Source organism: Bufo bufo, chromosome 4, assembly GCF_905171765.1.
Source record: "Bufo bufo chromosome 4, aBufBuf1.1, whole genome shotgun sequence".
Taxonomy (NCBI): Eukaryota; Metazoa; Chordata; class Amphibia; order Anura; family Bufonidae; genus Bufo; species Bufo bufo.
The window spans coordinates 47413628-47437914 of NC_053392.1; the positions used below are offsets into that span (position 1 = coordinate 47413628).

At 45.6% G+C, this 24287-nt stretch overlaps 1 protein-coding gene across 1 annotated transcript; it reads left to right on the plus strand.

The window, feature by feature from the left end:
- The first annotated feature begins 2523 nt into the window (after positions 1–2523).
- Positions 2524–22390, plus strand: XKR5 (XK related 5). The gene is made up of 7 exons (XM_040430957.1): positions 2524–2672; positions 9163–9346; positions 9736–9923; positions 10108–10317; positions 12175–12344; positions 14030–14141; positions 19836–22390. The coding sequence occupies exons 1-7, from the start codon at positions 2600–2602 to the stop codon at positions 20915–20917; spliced, it is 2019 nt and encodes a 672-aa protein (XP_040286891.1). The 5' UTR covers positions 2524–2599; the 3' UTR covers positions 20918–22390.
- Positions 22391–24287: the final 1897 nt, after the last annotated feature.

Below are 24287 nucleotides of genomic sequence, written 5' to 3' on the forward strand. Positions count from 1 at the left end.
ATTCCCATCTTGTTTGTACTTGCATATAATTGTTTGCACAGATGAACGAGGCGCCTTCAGGTATCTAGAAACTGCACCCAAGGTTGAGCCAGACTTGTGCAAGTCCACAATTCTCTTCCTGACATCTTGGCTGATTTCTTTAGACTTTCCCATGATGCTACACAAAAAGGTGTGCATTTAAATACATCCACAGGTGTGTCTCTAATTAACTCAGATCTTGCCAACAAACCTAACAAAAGCGTCCAAACACATGACGTCATCAGATGGGCGGTCCAGAATTGTTTAAAGGCATAGTAATCTTAGTGTATGTCAAGTTTAGACATTGCAGAAAGTAATAAAAATGCCATAAAACATTCTCTCTCTCTCTCTCTCTCTCTCTCATTATTCTGGCATTTGGCAAATAATAATAATTATGGTAATTCTAATTGACCAAAAACAGGAAAGGTTTATTCTGATTTCATGTCAGATATTGAGAAAAACATACATGTGTGTCTTTTATATTTAGTGTATGTAAACTTCTGGTTTCAACTGTACATTTCTGTACAACTTCTGTGTCACAAAATAAGTGTTATGTCACTGTTAAGGGGGAATATTAATTATCCATATTTATGCAAATATCAATAATTAATATTCATAAATAGGAGTTGTCGTCTAGTGATGACTCCGCCTATTTATACCTTAAATAAAGAATAATACTTTCCCTTTGCCTTACGCTAATCACTAAGCTAGCTGCATGCGCCTTACTGAACTAACTACCGCTAATAACCACACGTTACACAGATTCAGTACTAAAAATTCAGTACTAACTACACTACACAATCCCAAATTCCACCCACACACTCTAACTAATACACACACATACACATTATCAGCCCCCAGCCTGGCTTTAAACTATCCCTATTAATAACAAAGGGTTAACGGTGGCACTGCAGGGGTTAATGCAGGCCACAGACACAGGGATGCAGGGGCACAGCAGGGGTAAAAGGGGTAAAGGGTAGTAGGGATGCTCCTACAGGGTTAGGGTAGGGGATTGGTGGTAATATGGACAGGTAGGGGTAATCAGGATGGCAGGGGATAGGTGGGATAGGGTATCGTTGGTGGGATAAAGCAAGTAGGGGTTATCGTTGGTGGGATCGGGCAAGTAGGGGTTAATCAGGATCGTTGGTGGGATAGGGTAGGGGTTATCATTGGTGGGATAGGGCAAGTAGGGGTTCGTTGGTGGGATAGGGCAAGTAGGGGTTAATATGGGTCGTTGGTGGGATAGGGGGTGATACTCAGCCCTCCAGGGAATGCTCGTTGTCCAGGGGGTCTTCTTGAGGGGAGCGGTTTTAACCTCTTGAGCGCAGGGGCTGCCGGATATTTATATCCAGCAGCCCGCACACCCGGGCCGCCCGTGCTGTGGGGCGCGCGCACCACAGGCAAGGACACGTGGGCCGGCGCAGCAAGATGACGTCACTGCGCCAGCCCGCGCATCCCTCATTTATTACATTGGTCAAACAACAGGCCGACGCAAAATGTTATATTAAAAATTACAGAATTTTTTATATATTTTTCTAAAAAAAAAAAAATTTTTAACTCAAAATCATCTAATACACATCAGGGATGGGTCAACCTGCGGCCTCCAACTGTTGTAAAACTACAACTCCCACCATGCCCTGCTGTAGGCTGATAGCTGTATGCTGGGAGTTGTAGTGTGGCAACAGCTGGAGACCTGCAGGTTGGGCATCCCTTTTATAGATATTGTAAGGTCCAAGTTTGCCCATTTAATGAAAATATAGGAACCAGTTTCTGGAGCAGTTTAGTAGGTTTATTAATCTCTGAACTGCCCACTTCTCCCTCCTTCCCACAATGCACCCTGTTTCACACAGGTGGGGCCCAATGGGTGTAGCAAGATGGCCGCTGCCAACCTACTCAATGAGGGAATGAAGTGGGAGGAGCCTAAATAATATAGATGAGAGCTATGACCCATATCAGACCATTCCCCCTGGCCCTGGTCTGCCGGCGACTGTGGCCCTCTGGAGGCAGATCATGGTATTGCAGCTTCGGAGAGGGACTGTCACACGTAGAATTTATGTAGCCCGGGGCATTTAGTAGTTAAAAAGGGGGCGGGCTTCTGTGTGAACGAACCTACGTTATGGGCGTGGTTTGCAATGGAGGGAGGCTTGAACTTACTGTCAGCATTCTGAAGGCTAGGGAGCGTGGGCGGATCCTCCGACCAAGGCTCTGTGGTGTGTATGAATATTGCATCTGAGAGGCGGGACAAAGCACAATGAATGGCGGCGAATCAGGGCGTGTTCTGCGTTCGAGGGGCGGAGTCACAGTGGGGAGTTCGAGCGGTTCTGAATTGCCGTAATGCAAGCGTTCAGTTCTTTGGGGCGCGGTCACAGCTTGAGTGATGGGTAGTGTGGCTGAAGTCTACCAGTGAGGGGCGTGGCTAGGGTGATGAGAGGCAGGGCTCCTGCACGTGAGGGGCGGGACGAACGCGGTGAGTGGGGCGGGTTTTCTTCTAAGGGGAGGAGTCAGCTCCGTGAGTGGCGGTTTAGCGGGAAAGCGGTAAATACGGATCCGGGATCCGGTTCCAGGGCCCGGCGGGAGCAGGATGACGGCTGCGGGGGGCATAGGCTGGTTCGCGGCCGTGTCTCTTCTACTTTACCTGGCAGAGCGCGCAGCGGGTGAGTGTGCTTCTCTTATAGCCCTTCCCCCATCCTGGCACACTGCACGCCCACTGAATGGTACCAGTTCAGCAATCCACTGCCATATCCCGTGCCCAGCGCCTGGCACCTTCTTCACTTACTCCCATCTCTTACTTTTCATGTGCGCCCCACAACCTGACCACAGCCGCACTCCTTCCCCTCATGGCAGCACATTCTTCATATATGTTACTGTGCAGAACAGTGAGTGCAGCTCTGGAGCATAACACTGGATGTAACTCAGGATAAGTAATGTATGTACACAGTGACTGCACCAGCAGAATATTGAGTGCAGCTCTGGAGCATAATACAGGATGCAACTCAGGATCAGTACAGGATAAGTAATGTATGTACACAGTGATTGCACCAGCAGAATAGTGAGTGCAGCTCTGGAGCATAACACTGGATGTAACTCAGGATCAGTAATGTATGTACACAGTGACTGCACCAGCAGAATATTGAGTGCAGCTCTGGAGCATAATACTGGATGTAACTCAGGATCAGTACAGGATAAGTAATGTAATGTATGTACACAGTGACTGCACCAGCAGAATAGTGAGTGCAGCTCTGGAGTATAATACAGGATGTAATTCAGGATCAGTACAGGATAAGTAATGTATGTACACAGTGACTCCACCAGCAGAATAGTGAGTGCAGCTCTGGAGTATAATACAGGATGCAACTCAGGATCAGTACAGGATAAGTAATGTATGTACACAGTGACTCCACCAGCAGAATAGTGAGTGCAGCTCTGGAGTATAATACAGGATGTAACTCAGGATCAGTACAGACTAGGTAATGTATGTACACAGTGACTCAACCAGCAGAATAGTGAGTACAGCTCTGGAGTATAATACTGGATGTAACTCAGGATCAGTACAGGATAAGTAATGTAATGTATGTACACAGTGACTGCACCAGCAGAATAGTGAGTGCAGCTCTGGAGTATAATACAGGACGTAACTCAGGATCAGTACAGGATAAGTAATGTAATGTATGTACACATTGATTGCACCAGCAGAATAGTGAGTGCAGCTCTGGAGTATAATACAGGATGTAACTCAGGATAAGTAATGTATGTACACAGTGACTGCACCTGCAGAATAGTGATTGCAGCTCTGGAGTATAATACAGGATGTAACTCAGGATAAGTACAGGATAAGTAATGTAATGTATGTACACAGTGACTCCACCAGCAGAATAGTGAGTGCAGCTCTGGAGTATAATACAGGATGTAATTCAGGATCAGTACAGGATAAGTAATGTATGTACACAGTGAGTGCACCAGCAGAATAATGAGCACAGCTCTGGAGTATAATACAGGATGTAACTCAGGATCAGTACGGGATATGTAATGTATGTACACAGTGACTCCACCAGCAGAATAGTGAGTGCAGCTCATGGGGTTTACTACATTGATTCTTGTTGCTCCAGCTCTGCTTTCTCATTGCAGTTTTTCAGTAGTCATCCCTCGGTCCTCTCTCCTTTCACAGACTCTTTGCAGCAGTCATTGTGATACCGGTTTCTGACGTCTCTTTCTTGCGGAGCTGCTCATACATTAGAGATGAGACAGTCTTTGTTATCTGCAGACTCCAGGATAAAGTGACACATCCTGAGGTCACAGGAGGACGGTGAAGTCCTGGCTGTCAGTCATAGAGATCTGCTGTACAAGGACTGTTCCACTGAAAGTAACTATAGAAGTGAGGGGGCGGTACAGCAAGATATTCTTATCTGTAGCCGGCAGTATTATAGCAGTTATATTCTTGTACATAGGAGGCAGTATTATAGCAGTTATATTCTTGTACATAGGAGCAGTATTATAGTAGGTATATTCTTGTACATAGGAGCAGTATTATAGTAGTTATATTCTTGTACATAGGAGCAGTATTATAGTAGTTATATTCTTGTACATAGGAGCAGTATTATAGTAGTTATATTCTTGTACATAGGAGGCAGTATTATAGTAGTTATATTCTTGTACATAGGAGGTAGTATTATAGTAGTTATATTCTTGTACATAGGAGCAGTATTATAGTAGTTATATTCTTGTACACAGGAGGCAGTATTATAGTAGTTATATTCTTGTACATAGGAGGCAGTATTATAGTAGTTATATTCTTGTACATGGTAGTAGTATTATAGTAGTTATATTCTTGTACATAGGAGCAGTATTATAGTAGTTATATTCTTCTACATAGGAGGCAGTATTATAGTAGTTATATTCTTGTACATAGGAGGCAGTATTATAGTAGTTATATTCTTGTACATAGGAGGCAGTATTATAGTAGTTATATTCTTGTACATAGGAGGCAGTATTATAGTAGTTATATTCTTGTACATAGGAGGCAGTATTATAGTAGTTATATTCTTGTACATAGGAGCAGTATTATAGTAGTTATATTCTTGTACATAGGAGGCAGTATTATAGTAGTTATATTCTTGTACATAGGAGGCAGTATTATAGTAGTTATATTCTTGTACATAGGAGGCAGTATTATAGTAGTTATATTCTTGTACATAGGAGCAGTATTATAGTAGTTATATTCTTGTACATAGGAGCAGTATTATAGTAGTTATATTCTCGTACATAGGAGCAGTATTATAGTAGTTATATTCTTGTACATAGGAGGCAGTATTATAGTAGTTATATTCTTGTACATAGGAGCAGTATTATAGTAGTTATATTCTTGTACATAGGAGGCAGTATTATAGTAGTTATATTCTTGTACATAGGAGGCAGTATTATAGTAGTTATATTCTTGTACATAGGAGCAGTATTATAGTAGTTATATTCTTGTACATAGGAGCAGTATTATAGTAGTTATATTATTGTACATAGGAGCAGTATTATAGTAGTTATATTCTTGTACATAGAAGCAGTATTATAGTAGTTATATTCTTGTACATAGGAGTAGTATTATAGTAGTTATATTCTTGTACATAGGAGCAGTATTATAGTAGTTATATTCTTGTACATAGGAGGCAGTATTATAGTAGTTATATTCTTGTACATAGGAGGCAGTATTATAGTAGTTATATACTTGTACATAGGAGCAGTATTATAGTAGTTATATTCTTGTACATAGGAGGCAGTACTATAGTAGTTATATTCTTGTACATAGGAGCAGTACTATAGCAGTTATATTCTTGTACATAGGAGCAGTATTATAGCAGTTATATTCTTGTACATAGGAGCAGTATTATAGTAGTTATATTCTTGTACATAGGAGCAGTATTATAGTAGTTATATTCTTGTACATAGGAGGCAGTATTATAGTAGTTATATTCTTGTACATAGGAGGCAGTACTATAGTAGTTATATTCTTGTACATAGGAGCAGTATTATAGCAGTTATATTCTTGTACATAGGAGCAGTATTATAGCAGTTATATTCTTGTACATAGGAGCAGTATTATAGCAGTTATATTCTTGTACATAGAAGGCAGTATTATAGTAGTTATATTCTTGTACATAGGAGCAGTATTATAGTAGTTATATTCTTGTACATAGGAGGCAGTATTATAGTAGTTATATTCTTGTACATAGGAGGCAGTATTATAGTAGTTATATTCTTGTACATAGGAGGCAGTATTATAGTAGTTATATTCTTGTACATAGGAGGCAGTATTATAGTAGTTATATTCTTGTACATAGGAGCAGTATTATAGTAGTTATATACTTGTACATAGGAGGCAGTGCTATAGTAGTTATATTCTTGTACATGGGAGCAGTATTATACAGGGAGTGCAGAATTATTAGGCAAGTTGTATTTTTGAGGATTAATTTTATTATTGAACAACAACCATGTTCTCAATGAACCCAAAAAACTTATTAATATCAAAGCTGAATATTTTTGGAAGTAGTTTTTAGTTTGTTTGTTTTTAGTTTTAGCTATTTTAGGGGGATATCTGTGTGTGCAGGTGACTATTACTGTGCATAATTATTAGGCAACGTAACAAAAAACAAATATATACCCATTTCAATTATTTATTTTTACCAGTGAAACCAATATAACATCTCAACATTCACACATATACATTTCTGACATTCAAAACAAAAACAAATCAGTGACCAATATAGCCACCTTTCTTTGCAAGGACACTCAAAAGCCTGCCATCCATGGATTCTGTCAGTGTTTTGATCTGTTCACCATCAACATTGCGTGCAGCAGCAACCACAGCCTCCCAGACACTGTTCAGAGAGGTGTACTGTTTTCCCTCCTTGTAAATCTCACATTTGATGATGGACCACAGGTTCTCAATGGGGTTCAGATCAGGTGAACAAGGAGGCCATGTCATTAGATTTTCTTATTTTATACCCTTTCTTGCCAGCCACGCTGTGGAGTACTTGGACGCGTGTGATGGAGCATTGTCCTGCATGAAAATCATGTTTTTCTTGAAGGATGCAGGCTTCTTCCTGTACCACTGCTTGAAGAAGGTGTCTTCCAGAAACTGGCAGTAGGACTGGGAGTTGAGCTTGACTCCATCCTCAACCCGAAAAGGCCCCACAAGCTCATCTTTGATGATACCAGCCCAAACCAGTACTCCACCTCCACCTTGCTGGCGTCTGAGTCGGACTGGAGCTCTCTGCCCTTTACCAATCCAGCCACGGGCCCATCCATCTGGCCCATCAAGACTCACTCTCATTTCATCAGTCCATAAAACCTTAGAAAAATCAGTCTTGAGATATTTCTTGGCCCAGTCTTGACGTTTCAGCTTGTGTGTCTTGTTCAGTGGTGGTCGTCTTTCAGCCTTTCTTACCTTGGCCATGTCTCTGAGTATTGCACACCTTGTGCTTTTGGGCACTCCAGTGATGTTGCAGCTCTGAAATATGACCAAACTGGTGGCAAGTGGCATCTTAGCAGCTGCACCCTTGACTTTTCTCAGTTCATGGGCAGTTATTTTGCGCCTTGGTTTTTCCACACGCTTCTTGCGACCCTGTTGACTATTTTGAATGAAACGCTTGATTGTTCGATGATCACGCTTCAGAAGCTTTGCAATTTTAAGAGTGCTGCATCCCTCTGCAAGATATCTCACTATTTTAGACTTTTCTGAGCCTGTCAAGTCCTTCTTTTGACCCATTTTGCCAAAGGAAAGGAAGTTGCCTAATAATTATGCACACCTAATATAGGGTGTTGATGTCATTAGACCACACCCCTTCTCATTACAGAGATGCACATCACCTAATATGCTTAATTGGTAGTAGGCTTTCGAGCCTATACAGCTTGGAGTAAGACAACATGCATAAAGAGGATGATGTGGTCAAAATACTCATTTGCCTAATAATTCTGCACGCAGTGTAGTAGTTATATTATTGTACATAGGAGCAGTATTATAGCAGTTATATTCTTGTACATAGGAGCAGTATTATAGTAGTTATATTCTTGTACATAGGAGTCAGTATTATAGTAGTTATATTCTTGTACATAGGAGCAGTATTATAGTAGTTATATTCTTGTACATAGGAGCAGTATTATAGCAGTTATATTATTGTACATAGGAGTCAGTATTATAGTAGTTATATTCTTGTACATAGGAGGCAGTATTATAGTAGTTATATTCTTGTACATAGGAGCAGTATTACAGTAGTTATATTTTTGTACATAGGAGCAGTATTATAGTAGTTATATTCTTGTACATAGGGGGCAGTATTATAGTAGTTATATTCTTGTACATAGGAGGCAGTATTATAGTAGTTATATCCTTGTACATAAGAGCAGTATTATAGTAGTTATATTCTTGTACATAGGAGCAGTATTATAGTAGTTATATTCTTGTACATAGGAGCAGTATTATAGTAGTTATATTCTTGTAGATAAGAGACAGTATTATAGTAGTTATATTCTTGTAGATAAGAGACAGTATTATAGTAGTTATATTCTTGTACATAGGAGCAGTATTATAGTAGTTATATTCTTGTACATAGGAGCAGTATTATAGTAGTTATATTCTTGTACATAGGAGCAGTATTATAGTAGTTATATTCTTGTACATAGGAGCAGTATTATAGTAGTTATATTCTTGTACATAGGAGCAGTATTATAGTAGTTATATTCTTGTACATAGGAGGCAGTATTATAGTAGTTATATTCTTGTACATAGGAGGCAGTATTATAGTAGTTATATTCTTGTACATAGGAGGCAGTATTATAGTAGTTATATTCTTGTACATAGGAGGCAGTATTATAGTAGTTATAGTCTTGTACATAGGAGCAGTATTATAGTAGTTATATTCCTATACATAGGAGGCAGTATTATAGTAGTTATATTCTTGTACATAGGAGCAGTATTATAGTAGTTATATTCTTGTACATAGGAGCAGTATTATAGTAGTTATATTCTTGTACATAGGAGCAGTATTATAGTAGTATCTGCAGGTTTCACTGTGCACAGCAGTGTTATATTGCTGCATATGTACTGTATGTCCACACTGAGTTTTCTCAGTACTTATGAGTGTTGTGTTTGGTTGGCAGAATGTGCTGTGGTTGTGCACTACTTCTTCACCGCACAGTTCCTCTGGGCAGGATGGACACTTGGACTGTTCCTCCCTGGATGTCTTATCCAAGTGATCAGTTTTGTCTGGTACCGAGCTGATGGCCATCAACAATGCTTCACCCTGAGTCTCGCTCACATCTTTCAGCTTGGGATCCTCAAACGGTATGTAGCCAGTGACTTTCAAAATTTATTTTTGGCCAGGGGAGCCGGTTGCAACGCTCTGCATGTGAAGGATTCTGATGACATCATGTCCAATTTTCACGTCTCTCAGTTTAATAATTTTCAGGTGGGTGCAATGGGAATTGCCGTCCTCTATTGTACCGATCCCATCTTGTATCCTCATAGGGTTCTATGGTCCCAATTGGGTTCAGTAGAAGAACAGGGGGCCCCGCTGGCTATAGTACAGGTGGTCATTTATGGTATAACGTATAGAGGAGCAACTGGTATGTGGAGAGGACGCAGGGACTATGCATTTCTGTAAAGCTCGGGTGAATCTGTGTCCAGATGCTGGTTCCTAAGCTCCTTTAAATGGGTCTTTATTTTCCTGACAGACACGTGGATTCACTTCGTCTTGCTCTAAGGAGAAAAGGCAAGAGCGCAAATGAGGAGCAGGAGCTGGTGATGAAGCAGGGAGACCTTTCCCTTCTCCGGCTGATAGAAGTCCTACTACAGGCCCTGCCCCAGCTTCTACTACAGACGTATATATACATGACCCTGGACTATGTTGATGTCTATGCAGGTGAGAGCTCCATAACCTCCTCTCCTAGAATTGATGATGGAAGTCTAGCTGCCTGCTGCCACCACTAGGGGGAGCTACCACATATGAATTTAATATTGAGTTCAATGGAAGCTGTACAGCTCTGTAGACGTTCATCTCCACATCATTTATAATAATAAGTAACTCTTGTACGTATTTCTTCCAGTTAGCAGTGCCCTGCTGTGTCTCCTATCTCTCTCCTGGGCGTTGGTCTCCTTCAGTCACTTCCTATGTCTCCTGAGGCCTGGGCATCTCTGTTTACCATGGGCATCTGTGCTGTGCCAGCTACTGTGGAGGATGGGTATGATCGGCACCCGGGTGATGGCCCTGATTGTCTTTGCTAGAGTATATCACTTCTGGGTGTTTGCTGTAGGAGGTGAGGGCTAATGTAAAATACTCTGTGCTGCTGGTTGCCTATTCTTCACTTTATTTCTTGACACTGCCCACTGTCACATACAGTCCTGTCCTGACTAACATCATCACAGGAGGGGACAATTCACTGCCCCCGTGTCCTAAAATACTCTGTGCTGCTGGGCATCTTCTCTTTTTATTATGTAGCTGTCAGTCTGTGACATCAACTTGTCTCCATCCCAGTCATTCCATGTTAACTGGTCACCACTGGTCTTCTACCACCTTTTCGGCACACTCCTCTCTCGAAATACTCTGCGCTGATGTGGGGCATGTTCTTTCCAGTATCAGCCATAGCATTAAAACCAGGGGAAGACGGTAACATTGATTACGTGGTGACGGTGGTGGTGGGGGGGGCATACCAGTATTAGGCAGCAAGTGAATGGTCAGCTCTTGAGATTGACGTATTGGAAGTACGAAAAATGGTCAAGCGTAAGAATTGTTAGACGCCTGGATCAGAGCATCTGTAGAATGGCCGGTCTTGTGGGGTTCTTCTGGGAAGTAGTGGTAAGTACCTACCAAAAGTGGTTCAAGGAAGGACAAACGGGCACAAGATCTTGACTGCCAAAAGCTCATTTATGCGTGTGGGAAATAAAAGCTGGCCCTTCTGGTCCTATCCTGCTGAGGAGCTACTGTAGAGCAGATTGCTGACAACATTACTTCTGACTATGGTCAGGACATCCATCACAGCATGCTCTGTATGTGGCGGTGTAACTGTAGACCGGAAGGAGAGTCCATGCTGACCCCTGTCCAACTCTGAAAGCATCTACAATGGACATGTAAGCATCAGAACTGGACCATGGAGCAATGGAAGAAACCACCTGGTCTGATGAATTGGGCTACATCATGTGGATGGCCAGGTGTGTGAGCGTCACTTATCTGAGGAAGAGATGGCACCAGGAGCACTATGGGAAGAAGCCAACTGGTCTGATGAATCAGGTTACATCATGTGGATGGCCAGGTGTGTGAGCGTCACTTATCTGAGGAAGAGATGGCACCAGGAGCACTATGGGAAGAAGCCAACTGGTCTGATGAATCAGGTTACATCATGTGGATGGCCAGGTACTTGAGTGTCACTTACCTGGGGAAGAAATATGGCACCAGGTGCACTATGGGAAGAGGGCACCTGGTCTAATGAATCAGGTTACATCATGTGGACGGCTGGGTGTGTGAGCCTCACTTACCTGATGAGGAGATGGCACCAGGAGCACTATGGGAAGAGGGCACCTGGTCTAATGAATCGGGTTACATCATGTGGACAGCCGGGTGCATGAGCGTCACTTACCTGGAGGAGAGATGGTACCAGAATGCACTATGTATGGAAGAAGACAATCCAGTGGAGGCCGTGTGATGCTCTGGGCAATGTTCTCCTGGGAACCTTACACCATGTGGATGGTGGGACAGATACCACCTACCTAACCATTGTACAGACAGGTTAGCCCCTTAATGGCAGCAGTGCCGCTAATGGCAGTGCCCTCTATCAGCAGGATAATGCCCTGGCCACACTGCAAACACTGTCCAGGAACATGACGAAGAGGTGAAGGTGACGATTTGTCTCCACATTTCCAAATCTTAATCTGATCGTCTGAAAACAAGCCTGATCCATGAAACCTCCCCTAAGGGGCTCAAAGGATCTGCTGCCGGATAGCACAGGACTCCTCAGAGGTCTTGTGGAGTCCATGCCGCATTGGGTCAGAGCTATTTTGTTGCCACAAGGGGGATATACACCGTATTAAACAGGTGGTTTTAATGTTATGGCTATGTGGATGGGGGGGGGGGGGGTTAGTTCTTCCTTTGCATGTAGCTGACGCCATGTCTCCCGCAGGCGCTCACTGGCTGGTGATGTCCTTCTGGCTGGTGGCTCAGCAGACCGATGTCATTTCCACACCTTGTTACTGGAGACTGTTCAATATCCTCCTCGGTGCGGTTTACATCTTCTGCTTTATTAACGTCAGGGACGGACCTTCCCGGTATCGTGTTGCCATCTTTTACGTGGTAAGGACGCATTATGTATCGGAGACGTCATTGCTTCATCCTAATGTATTCGTTAAAGGGTTTCTGTCACCAGGTATAATTCCTACTTTTATCTATGCCCCCGTTACGCCAGAAATCAAACTTTTATAATATGCTAATTAGCCTAATTAGCCTTAACAAAAAATAAAAATAAAAACGGGCAATTCGCCAATTTTATCGGTGTAATCCTATTGAGCCGCAGAATAAGGACATTATGCAATTTTTAGCACATCGTGAACGCCGTAATGTCAAAACCCACAAACCTAGTCATAATATATATATATTTTTTGTTTGTTTGTTTCAATTTCACCCCACAAAGAACCCCCCCCCCCGTTTTTCAATACAAGACATGGTAGATTAAATGGTGCCATTGAAAAATACGACTTATCCCACAAAAAAAATAAGTCCTGATATGGCTATGTGAATGGTAAATCAAAAAAGTTATGTCCTTAAGGAGTTAAACTGCTTTGGTAAAATTAAAACTGTGCTGTAGTTGGTCGCTATGGGTAACGGTTACTCTTATAGATAATTTTGATAAATGTGCCTTGGTTGTGCTTTTATTCCTCCCCATTTTAAGATCTCTGCTTGCTGTCATTGAATGGTGACTGGTTGTCCCTTGTCCCTTCAGGGCCCAAGGACATCATGGATGGTGGGACCCTCCTCTAGTCACTAATTGGTTAAAGAAGCACTCCCACAAAAAATTGTATTCTCTGACCTGTTAGAAAGGTACATGATGTAATCTTCTCACCAGTGACTGTATTCGTGAGTTATAACCTCCCTGCTGATCCTCAGCTGTGTCATGTGACCGACTCTCCAACTGACACAGGACAGGAAGTCAGTTACTTCTCTATTCATTCCTATGAGACTGACATTGAGGCTCCCATAGGAATACATAGAGAGACTGACTTCCTGTCCACACATAACTTCTTGTCCAGTCACATGACACTGCTGAGGTTCAGGAGGGAGGTTATAACTCACAAATACAGTCCCTACAGTTTACATGATGCATCTTTCTAACAGGTCAGAGAATTTTGTGGGTGTGCTTCTTTAAAGGGGTTGATAGGTGCGGGTCCCTATCTTTAGAATGGAGCCCACAAAGTGAAGGAGGGCGCACCACAAATGCACAGCCGCCCTCCATTCATTCCAATGGGAGCGATGAAAATAGCTGAGCGCGCAGCTCAGCTATCTTTGGTGCTCCCATAGGAATGCATGGAGGGCGGCTGCACATCCGTGGTGCGCCCTCCTTCGCTTCGTGGGCTCCATTCTAAAGATAGGTGCAAGTCCCAGAGGTGGGACCTGCACCTATCAGACATTGGAGGCATATTCTATTGATATGCCCCCAATGTCCAAGATGGGACAACTCCTTTAAGTAAATCAGTGAACTTGGCGATCATCGTTCACAATCATCTTGATGCTGTTATTTTACTATCAAGACGCTTATTACAACAGTCAGCTCATCAAAGCTGCCATCGCCACCGACCTTGACCTCACAAGGGTTTAACCGCCAGAATTTAACTTTTTCTTAGATCTAAGCTCTTTCTTGGATCGCGAAACACTCGCTCAGGAAGGGTTAATATACTTGCACCTTAGGTCTGACGTAATGCGTTTTGCGCCGTGTATGGAATATAGATTTTCTGTAATGTTGTGTCCCTTGTCTCCTCCCGTAGATCATGTTATTAGAAAACTGCATTCTGCTGCTGCTGGCCACAGACTTCCTGCAGGGGGCGGTGTGGAGCAACGTCAAACTGTCCGTGGCCATCCTGTCAGGATTTCTCATTGGTGAGTGTGTGAATAGTTAGTCACGGGTTGTAACAGGTTCTGCCTTGTTACCAGCGGAACGGACTGACGGCTCCTTATCAGGAGCGTCCACTGTGAGAGACCAAACCACAGGGCTTTATTCCATTTGTTCCGGAAAATCTGTGTAATTGTAGACACTCTCTGCAATAAATGGCCGTCGGGGAAATTACTAAGTTTTTAAAGTGACCCTGCCCCATGATTCCTATTGGATATGTCGTCTGCCAGTGTAAAGTTCTACCTCTGTGTAATATATCTTTATTGTGCAGTGAAACCGTCAGCAAGCGGCTCTTGTCAACGTACCTTGTTTTTTAAAGAGACTGTCTATGACCAGGGCTCTATACACGTGGGACTCCTACAAGCAGTCCCATACGGTCTACTCTGTACACTCTTTTCATCGATCTGTCACTACGCAGATGAAGCCTCCAGCCGGAGAAGGGGCCCGTTGGCGGCATTTGCTGGAAATAGGTATATGGAAGGAGGAAAAGGCCTTGCTGTGGCTACTGGGGAGGCCCTGATGTGTGCTGTCATGGATGGTGTAGAGGTAGATCTGTGATTACTAGGGAAGGGGGCTCTGCTATGACTACTGAGGGCAGGGAGCAATGCTAGGATTACTGGGGAAAGTGGGATCTAAGCTGGAAGTACTGAGAGAAAGGAGGTCAAAGCTGGAACTACTGCGGGAATTGGGCTCTGCTGGGGGAATTGGGCTCTGCTGGGGGAATTGGGCTCTGCTGGGGGAATTGGGCTCTGCTGGGGGAATTGGGCTCTGCTGGGGGAATTGGGCTCTGCTGGGGGAATTGGGCTCTGCTGGGGGAATTGGGCTCTGCTGGGGGAATTGGGCTCTGCTGGGGGAATTGGGCTCTGCTGGGGGAATTGGGCTCTGCTGGGGGAATTGGGCTCTGCTGGGGGAATTGGGCTCTGCTGGGGGAATTGGGCTCTGCTGGGGGAATTGGGCTCTGCTGGGACCACTGGGGAAATTGGGCTTTGCTGGGACCACTGGGGGAATTGAGCTTTGCTGGGACCACTGGGGGAATTGAGCTTTGCTGGGACCACTGGGGGAATTGAGCTTTGCTGGGACCACTGGGGGAATTGAGCTTTGCTGGGACCACTGGGGGAATCGAGCTTTGCTGGGACCACTGGGGGAATTGAGCTTTGCTGGGACCACTGGGGGAATTGAGCTTTGCTGGGACCACTGGGGGAATGGAGCTTTGCTGGGACCACTGGGGGAATGGAGCTTTGCTGGGACCACTGGGGGAATGGAGCTTTGCTGGGACCACTGGGGGAATGGAGCTTTGCTGGGACCACTGGGGGAATGGAGCTTTGCTGGGACCACTGGGGGAATGGAGCTTTGCTGGGACCACTGGGGGAATGGAGCTTTGCTGGGACCACTGGGGGAATGGAGCTTTGCTGGGACCACTGGGGGAATGGAGCTTTGCTGGGACCACTGGGGGAATGGAGCTTTGCTGGGACCACTGGGGGAATGGAGCTTTGCTGGGACCACTGGGGGAATGGAGCTTTGCTGGGACCACTGGGGGAATGGAGCTTTGCTGGGACCACTGGGGGAATGGAGCTTTGCTGGGACCACTGGGGGAATGGAGCTTTGCTGGGACCACTGGGGGAATGGAGCTTTGCTGGGACCACTGGGGGAATGGAGCTTTGCTGGGACCACTGGGGGAATGGAGCTTTGCTGGGACCACTGGGGGAATGGAGCTTTGCTGGGACCACTGGGGGAATGGAGCTTTGCTGGGACCACTGGGGGAATGGAGCTTTGCTGGGACCACTGGGGGAATGGAGCTTTGCTGGGACTACTGGGGGAAATGAGCTTTGATGGGACAAGGTAGCACTGCTGGGAAAAGGCATTCCATTGCTGTAAATGCTGAGAGAATAGAGCTGGTTCTGCTGTCACCACTGGTGAAGGGGATAAAGAAGACCACTGCTGTTAGTAATGGGAGAACGTCAGCACACTGTCCTGAATGGAGAGGCATGTGGAAACCCAACATGTCCATTCCCTTTTTCCTACCAACTTCTGCTATCGGGGATGGTCATTGCCCAATGTAGACGGTGTGGGGTTTCGCTCTGGTAGACAGGATTAGCGGACGCAGTATAGAGGCAACAACAAGTTCTTTGGATCAAACAGTTCAGTGTTTTATTCACACTTTAGGCAAGTGACAAAACAAGCAGTCATAAACAAGCAAAAAGTCACCTTGCGGTGTTGGTGGTAATTCACACCATGCCGCAATTCTGCCTCAAAGAGTCCTTGACCATAGCAGCACCAACCTGTTTTCACACCAAACAGGTAGCAAGCCTTCATCCAGTGTGGTAAGGTGTACAGTGCTGGAAGGCGTGTTGTCCCACTCGGGTACCTCAGATGGGTGAGACAGATAAAATCCAGAGTGTGGCAGTGGTCTCAGCACTGAGACAGTTTTGTATACATTTTCTGGGCTGGATTTTACGTGGACTGGCAGTTAGGCTTGGTAGAGGGAGCTGCCAGTCCACACTCTTCCTGCACGGGTATTCCCTTTCACCTGAGTTGATCGCAGGCGAGGTCTGCTCTAATCAGGCTGCGATAAAGCACTTCCCAGTGTGTCAGTCAGAGGAGTGTGTGTTATCAGAGATTCATTGTGCAACAGAGGCCTGCTGGAGTCTCTGGGAGAGTGGTCTCAGCCGGGCTGGCTGAGGGGCTAGGTGTTAGCCGGAACGTTGGGGGACTCCGCGAGGTCCGGGAAGTGACTGTCGCAAGGCCAGAGACAGGCGGACTTCCGGGCCACAATCCCCCAAAAGGACTGGATTTTGTTGCAGCCTAGGAAGTGCTGGAGCACAGGCTAAAAAAGCTGCATTGTCGTACCGTGTATGCACAGTGTTATAAGTGAGGTAGGAATACTCCTGTTAGTTAGAGCCCAGACGGGCAGGGTGTATGTTTTGTTCTGTGAAAATAAACCTCACGTTTGGACCTGCAACCCGGTTGTTGTGGAGATGATTGTGCGAATGGCCCCATATATTAACCCCTATATTTCAGCCATCAGCCCCCTCGCTTACCTCTCCTGCTCCTGGACGCCACCGCTCCTCACCATCGCGATCCTCTTCATCCTGCTGTTGGCTGAGTATTGTGGCGCATAGTGTGAGGTCACAGAGCGCCCTGCACAGCCGATAGCTGAGCCGAGGACCAGGAAGCGGTGAGTACAGAGCCTTCACCGCTTCCCGGTCCTCTGGTACTAAAGAAGCGCTTCCATAATGGAAGTTCTTCATTAGTATTCGCCCCATAAGACGCAGGGGCATTTTCCCCCCACTTAGAAAGAGAGTCTTATGGGGCGAAAATGCGTTATTTAAGGACAGCCAGGTGCTGCCAAAACCCAGACCGGCACTGAAAATCCGGTCCGGTATTTGACCTCACCTGGCTGTAAATCAGCCCAGCAGCACATGCTGGGAGGAAAATGCCTGTTTTCCCAGACCAAACCTTTCACTGTGTCACAACGGGTTCAACTGACGTTCCGGTCATGTATTTGGCCAGTGCACTATACACTGCGAGAACAGGCAGTATTTCTATACATTGTAGTGCGCATGCGCGATCACTGCTCCATTCACTTCTATGGGACTGATGAAGTACAGTGCCCGGCCATCTGTCAGTCCCACAAATGTGAATGCTGTGGTGGCCATGCCTGCGCAGTAGTGCTCCATTCACACAGAGGACTCTGGGACCCCTGTTCTCACGACTGCTGGAGGTCCCGGCGGTCAGACCATCCTTGAACATCCTCTATCATCTATCCAGTGGGTAGGTGATCAGAAGACCCCTTTAACGACACTGCCACGTGTGTGTCTACACCTTGAAGGTTTGGAGACAAGAAGTTGGTGGGTGGGTGGTGGGTCGTGAATACCTGAATGAGAGAGGCACAGGAGAAATCGGGGAGGTGGAAGGTCACATTCACACCTGGCAGACTGGTTGCAGATATGTCTGGAAATGAAAATGTGGCAGCAGACGCTGGTCAGATGGATGGAAACTTCTGCAACGAATCCGCCAGACCTTCTGCGTAGACCTGACCACAAGCCTTCCCATGGTTTGTATGAGCAAACAGTCTGACACGTTGGCTGAAGTTAGTTGTTTTTGCTGTAACCCTTTGGTGCCATTCTGTATAGTAGTATGTTTAGGACTTGGGGATGGTATAGGCACAGCAGCTGTGCCCGCACCACCCTCAGCAGATGCCAGCTGACAATCTGCTGCAACAACTAGCATCACCGATAATGCCAAGCCTGGGCATTTAACCCCTCAGATGACATGGACAGTAGTGTCCACAGCAACTAGTAGCGCCCTCTGTGGACCAGTCTGCGTGACGCAATCATTCGGTATTTACATGGCAGCCAGTGGACTAAAGAGGGGCCCTAGATCTTCCATGTGTGTATGCCCCTGGCCTCCCTGATTTGGCCAACAAAAAACAAAGGATAATGTTATGGCCTAAAATTGCTGCTTCTTTAAAGGGGTTGTCTAGGATTTTAATATTTACTTTCAGTGCCACAGCTGCTCTGTAAAAGCCGATTGTCTGTCCACGCTGATCAGATATTTGTAGTCATCAATATTAAAATTCTGGACAGCCTCTTTAAAGACCATGGACACTTGTCTTTAAAGAGCATCTGTCAGCATGATCAACCCTATTGAACCAGGCCTGGTGGGGTTGATCATGCTAATAAAAAATATACCCTTATTATGGCAGTCCGTTGCTGATAAAACTGCATTTTTATTCATATGCAAATGAGATTACAGGAACACCAAGGGGCTGGCCAGAGCCCTCAGAGCACCAGTTGGTAGCACCCCTTCAGCTTCAGTTCCTCACCCTTTTCACTGGATTCACAGGGCTAGATATCTCATCTAGCCAATCCCAATGATTGCTTATTGGATCTCCTGCGGCACTTAAAACAAGTGCTGAGACCTGGCATCTCACAACTGAGCTGTATCTCCGGTGTGGGTGCTTCCTCACTAAGTGCAAGTCCGATTACTAGCAGTAGTGACAGCATATCTGTGTGACCGTACACCATGGCGGGGGGAGCACACATGCATGGTGGACAGTGCTGATATGTTTATTATAAGAGACCAGTCAGCCTGCTGCTGGTGCCCCCTTTACCACGGAACGGAGCACCCATCCTCCTGTCCCGTTCTCACAGTTAATGTCTATCCAGTGACCACCTGCTGCCCACCTGGCTGTGTAACGTTCCTCTGCCCCTTTAGACTTCCACTTCCTATATTAAGAATGCCTCGTAAACCCCTCACCCTCGACCTTGGCGCTTGCTCAGTGAGATACAGCAGAGTTATGAAATTACATGTCTCGCTGCTTGCTTGGACAGCAGCAGGAGATCCAATGAGCAAGTGCAGAGACTGGGAGACAGGGTTCAGGCACAAGAAGTCAGGGCTAGACAAGATATCTAGCCCTGTCAATCCAGTGGAAGGAGGGAGGGACCAAAGCTCAAGGGGTGTTACTAACTGGTGCTCTGAGGACTCTGGCCAGCCCCTTGGTGCTCCAGTAAGCGCATTGGCATGTCAATAAAAATGCAATTTATCAGCATGATCTACCCTACCAGGTTGTATGCCTGGTTTAATAGGGTTGATCATGCTGACAGATGCTCTTTAAGGGATTAATGTTTTACATTTTCTTTCCTTCCATGTGGTAACTTTCATTCTATTCTGATTTGCAGGCTGTGCTGCGTTAATTATATATTACACCCTCCTGCACCCCAAATCAACAGAAATCTCCCAGAGCTTCAAAAAAACTGGATCGGGCCATCATGGTAGGGAGGATGAGTCTGCTTACTCCTTCAAATGGTGGAATAAATCTTCTCGGAAAGAGAATGCATTTCCAAGAGAAAATTTAAGTCCAAAGACTACAGACCAGGAAATGGTTGAACAGGAAGATCTTCCCTGGAGGAAGGTTGCTGAAAAGCACCATCGATTCCTGCTTCTGAAGCTGGCCATGAAAACTGGAAACCTTTCAAAAATCAACGCTGCCTTTGGTGATGGTGGCATTGGAGACCTCTTCTGTCTTGAAGGTGGAGCAGATACCCAAAAACCTCTGGTCAAGAATAATAGTGTATCAGAAGATCATGGTAGAGGCAGCTCCTTGATGTCTGAATCATGGTCTTTGGGGAAAACACCAGTGAACACTGGTCAAGGACACAAGTATGGTCCACAAGAATCGTCTACGTATGCAAGTCTTCAAAACTCTGTAGTGAAAGATGGCATGGTTGATAATGTACCTCCTAGTGGTTGCACTGGGAAGGTGGCTACCGCTTGCTCTCCAAGCAACGGGATGATTGGGAGTGGCACACTGTACTTCAGTGCCCACACAGATGGCATTATACCATCTGGCAATGGGACAGTATGCATTGTAGAGGTTCCCAAGAAAGCAGCAATTGAAAGCCCTATAAAAGAACTTGAACCAGAAGAAAACCAGGATCTCCCGGTTATGTGCGTCAGCCCTATTCTTGGTCAGGCTATCAACAGTAATTTCCACAGAAGCATTGCAGAAGACGTGGGAAGTCTTTGTGAAGAGTCCGACATAACCAATGATGACTCTGGAATTACAGAGACTCCAGAGACAAGAGGTTACCACTTATTATCTACAGGGGTTCTGCCTCCTTCTGTGAAGGGAAGACTTATCCAAGAACAACAACCTTGCTTCACATCAACTCCGAAACCTCAAGCCACAGCTGTAGATGTAGGACCACGTGAGGAGACAAAAGCTAAGAGAAGGCTCGAAAACTTGATATCAAGAACTTAGGTCCTATGGAATAGTTCTGGAGATATTATAGGTCACTTGGCATGACTCAATTTCAGGATCAATTATCCTTCTTAATGGTTCTTGATGGTGGATCCCATTGCTCCCATACTGGCACCAGTGTTGAAACTAAGGTGGACGGTTGTAGACTGTACATGCCACGGTGTGCAGTAAATTTACCAAGCTCAGTATTTGAACATTCTTCCTTGCTTATGAGGTATAGCCCAGGCAGTCTAGGTTGGTTCCTCTCCTTGATCTATAGAACCATCACCGAGCATGCCCTTAACAGAAGTTCTTATATCATGACAAGAGAATGTATGGACGTTTTGAGGTCCGTTGGGATACGCAGGTCTGTCAATATCCTAGGTTTTAGTGTGCTGCTTTTCTGGTAATATTTAGATTCCTTCTAGATGTTGGGATGTTAAAAGGAACTTCATGTCAAGTCCCCTTTTTACAGCCCAAGGTTGATGCTTCCGTGGTAAACTAGCAACTGCCCTTCAATAGCTGATTGACCCTGAAACATTAGACTAGGGTACTCTGAGAGTACCCACTGCACAGTCTCTTGAGTTTGTAGGGGGCGTTGAGCCAGGCTGTGAACAAATAATACCTTCTATTATGGGTATCACCAAGAGCCGCCTGGAAGATACTGATTGGAGGTGAGCCTGTCTACCAGTGCAGGCCCTCCAGCCAGATGGTAGAAGTGGCCTACTGAACTCTGGTTTGGGCTGTAGGCAGCATGTGCTATTGGTGCTCCCTAGTAGAGAAACTACAGGAAATATGTCAAATGGACCTGTTAAGATCATTTAACATAGTCACCATTATTTCTGTCACTCTGTTCCCATGAATGCAAGTGTAAGGGGTTTTCTGTGACCATATATTGATGACTTATCCTTGCGATAGGTCATCAATATCTGATCAGTGGGGGTCCAACTCTTGGGACTACCAAGAATATCTGCCCTCCTCCTCACAGTTTACCAAGCACAGCGCCACGCATTGAATAGTGGCTGTACTTGGTATTGCAGCCCAGCCCCAGGCCATGTGACTGATGATCATGATGTCACTGGCCTAGTAAAGGCCTAAACGCTCACAAGTGCGCTGTGGCCTCCTCAAATAACTAATTGTGGGAGTGCCGGAGTCTGACCTACTGTATACTGAGTATAGGTCGCCAATATATGAGTCCCGGAAAACCCCTTAAACCATCTGCTCTGAACACAGAAGGTCTCATCAACAACTACTGCTGCATGTTATAACTCCTTCTGACACCACTTTCTGTTCTGCCACCATTGGTTGCAGCCCCATTCTGACTTATTTTTCGGCCTACCCTCTCCATGGACTTTGCTCATAAAAACGGTAATAATGGGAGTTCTCTGCTTCATTTTAACTGCTTTTTCTTGCATTTTTTGGACCAGAACAAATTATATATTCTGTGCAGAGTGCAAGGAGGAGATAGGCAGAGCAGGAAGTGTGCGAAGTGCAGAACAGGAAGTGTGCGAGGTGCAGAACAGGAAGTGAATGAAGTCAGAGGTGTAGTTTGGCCAACCTCTGCTGTCCTCTGGATAGGCCATCAGTATATGATCAGTGGGGGTCCGACACCCGGGACTCCTGCCAAACAGCCATTTTGAGAAGGCACCAGTGCTCCTGTGAGCACCGCGGCCTTCTCCCAGCTCTCCAAGCACAGCGCCGTACACTGTATAGTGGCTGTACTTGGTATTACAACTCAGCCCCATTCACTTTAATGGGGCTGAGCTGCTCCTGATGAATGTGTCGTCACTCACCCTAGGGAAGTCAGAGAGAAGGCCGTGGAGCTCACAGGAGAGCCGGTGCCTTCTCAAACAGCTGATCGGCAGGGGTCCCAGGTGTCGGACCCCCACTAATCAGATACTGATGACCTATCCAGAAGATTGGTTCTCATAAAAAAAATATATATATATATATATATATATATATATATCGGAAAACCTCTTTAAGGACACTTTCCTCCTAATGGATGCACATTAAGGAGACTAGATCATCATGCGTATTAGTGTTGGTGTCTACCAGACTCCACGGTGGACCGGGCCGTACGACAGGACGCACAATTTTCTCCATCACAATGTAAGTCTTCCGTGTTTTACGGTGTACTCCCATCTGGGACACATTGATGGCATATTTCTAGAACAGGGGCGTACTGACAACTCATGGGGCCCCCGGGCAATAGGAGATTATGGGGCCCCTGTGTCCCGCCCACCCTCAAGTCACACCCACACACAGCCCCACCCACATATTGCACCGCCCACATCACCTACAGAATTTCTCTTTACCATCCCACCCACCTTCTCCAACCACCCAGCACCCTTACTCACATCAAACAAGTAATATATATAATATAGCTTACAGTGAATGACTGTAACTACTTCTAGTTCTGAAGACTCCAGCGGGCTCAGGGCTGGAAGTGGGCACCGCTCTGCCGTTCAGGACACCTATAAGAGGCACCTAGGTTTTACAGGGGGACAATAAGAAAAAAAAATATTTTTCATTACACCTCAGGGCAGACCACCAATCAGACCCCCAATGTTAATCAGACCCACATGTAAATTACCCCCAATCACACCTCAGATGAGAGCCCCATGCTTATCATCGGCCACCATTATCAGCCCTTATGCCTCTCATCAGCCCCCATTATGCCTCTCAGCCCCCAGATTATGTGCCCCTCACAGTAGATATGCCCAGATATGTGCCCCCTAACGGTAGTTATGCCAGATTATGTGCCTCCCTCACAGTAGTTATGCCCAGATATGTGCCCCCTCACAGTAGTTATGTCAGATTTTGTGCCTCCTCACAGTAGTTTTGCCAGATTATGTGCCCCTAACGGTAGATATGCCCAGATATGTGCCCCCTAACGGTAGATATGCCCAGATATGTGCCCCCTAACGGTAGATATGCCCAGATATGTGCCCCCTAACGGTAGATATGCCCAGATATGTGCCCCCTAACGGTAGATATGCCCAGATATGTGCCCCCTAACGGTAGATATGCCCAGATGTGTGCCCCCTAACGGTAGATATGCCCAGATATGTGCCCCCTAACGGTAGATATGCCCAGATGTGTGCCCCCTAACGGTAGATATGCCCAGATATGTGCCCCCTAACGGTAGATATGCCCAGATATGTGCCCCCTAACGGTAGATATGCCCAGATATGTGCCCCCTAACGGTAGATATGCCCAGATATGTGCCCCCTAACGGTAGATATGCCCAGATATGTGCCCCCTAACGGTAGATATGCCCAGATATGTGCCCCCTAACGGTAGATATGCCCAGATATGTGCCCCCTAACGGTAGATATGCCCAGATATGTGCCCCCTAACGGTAGATATGCCCAGATATGTGCCCCCT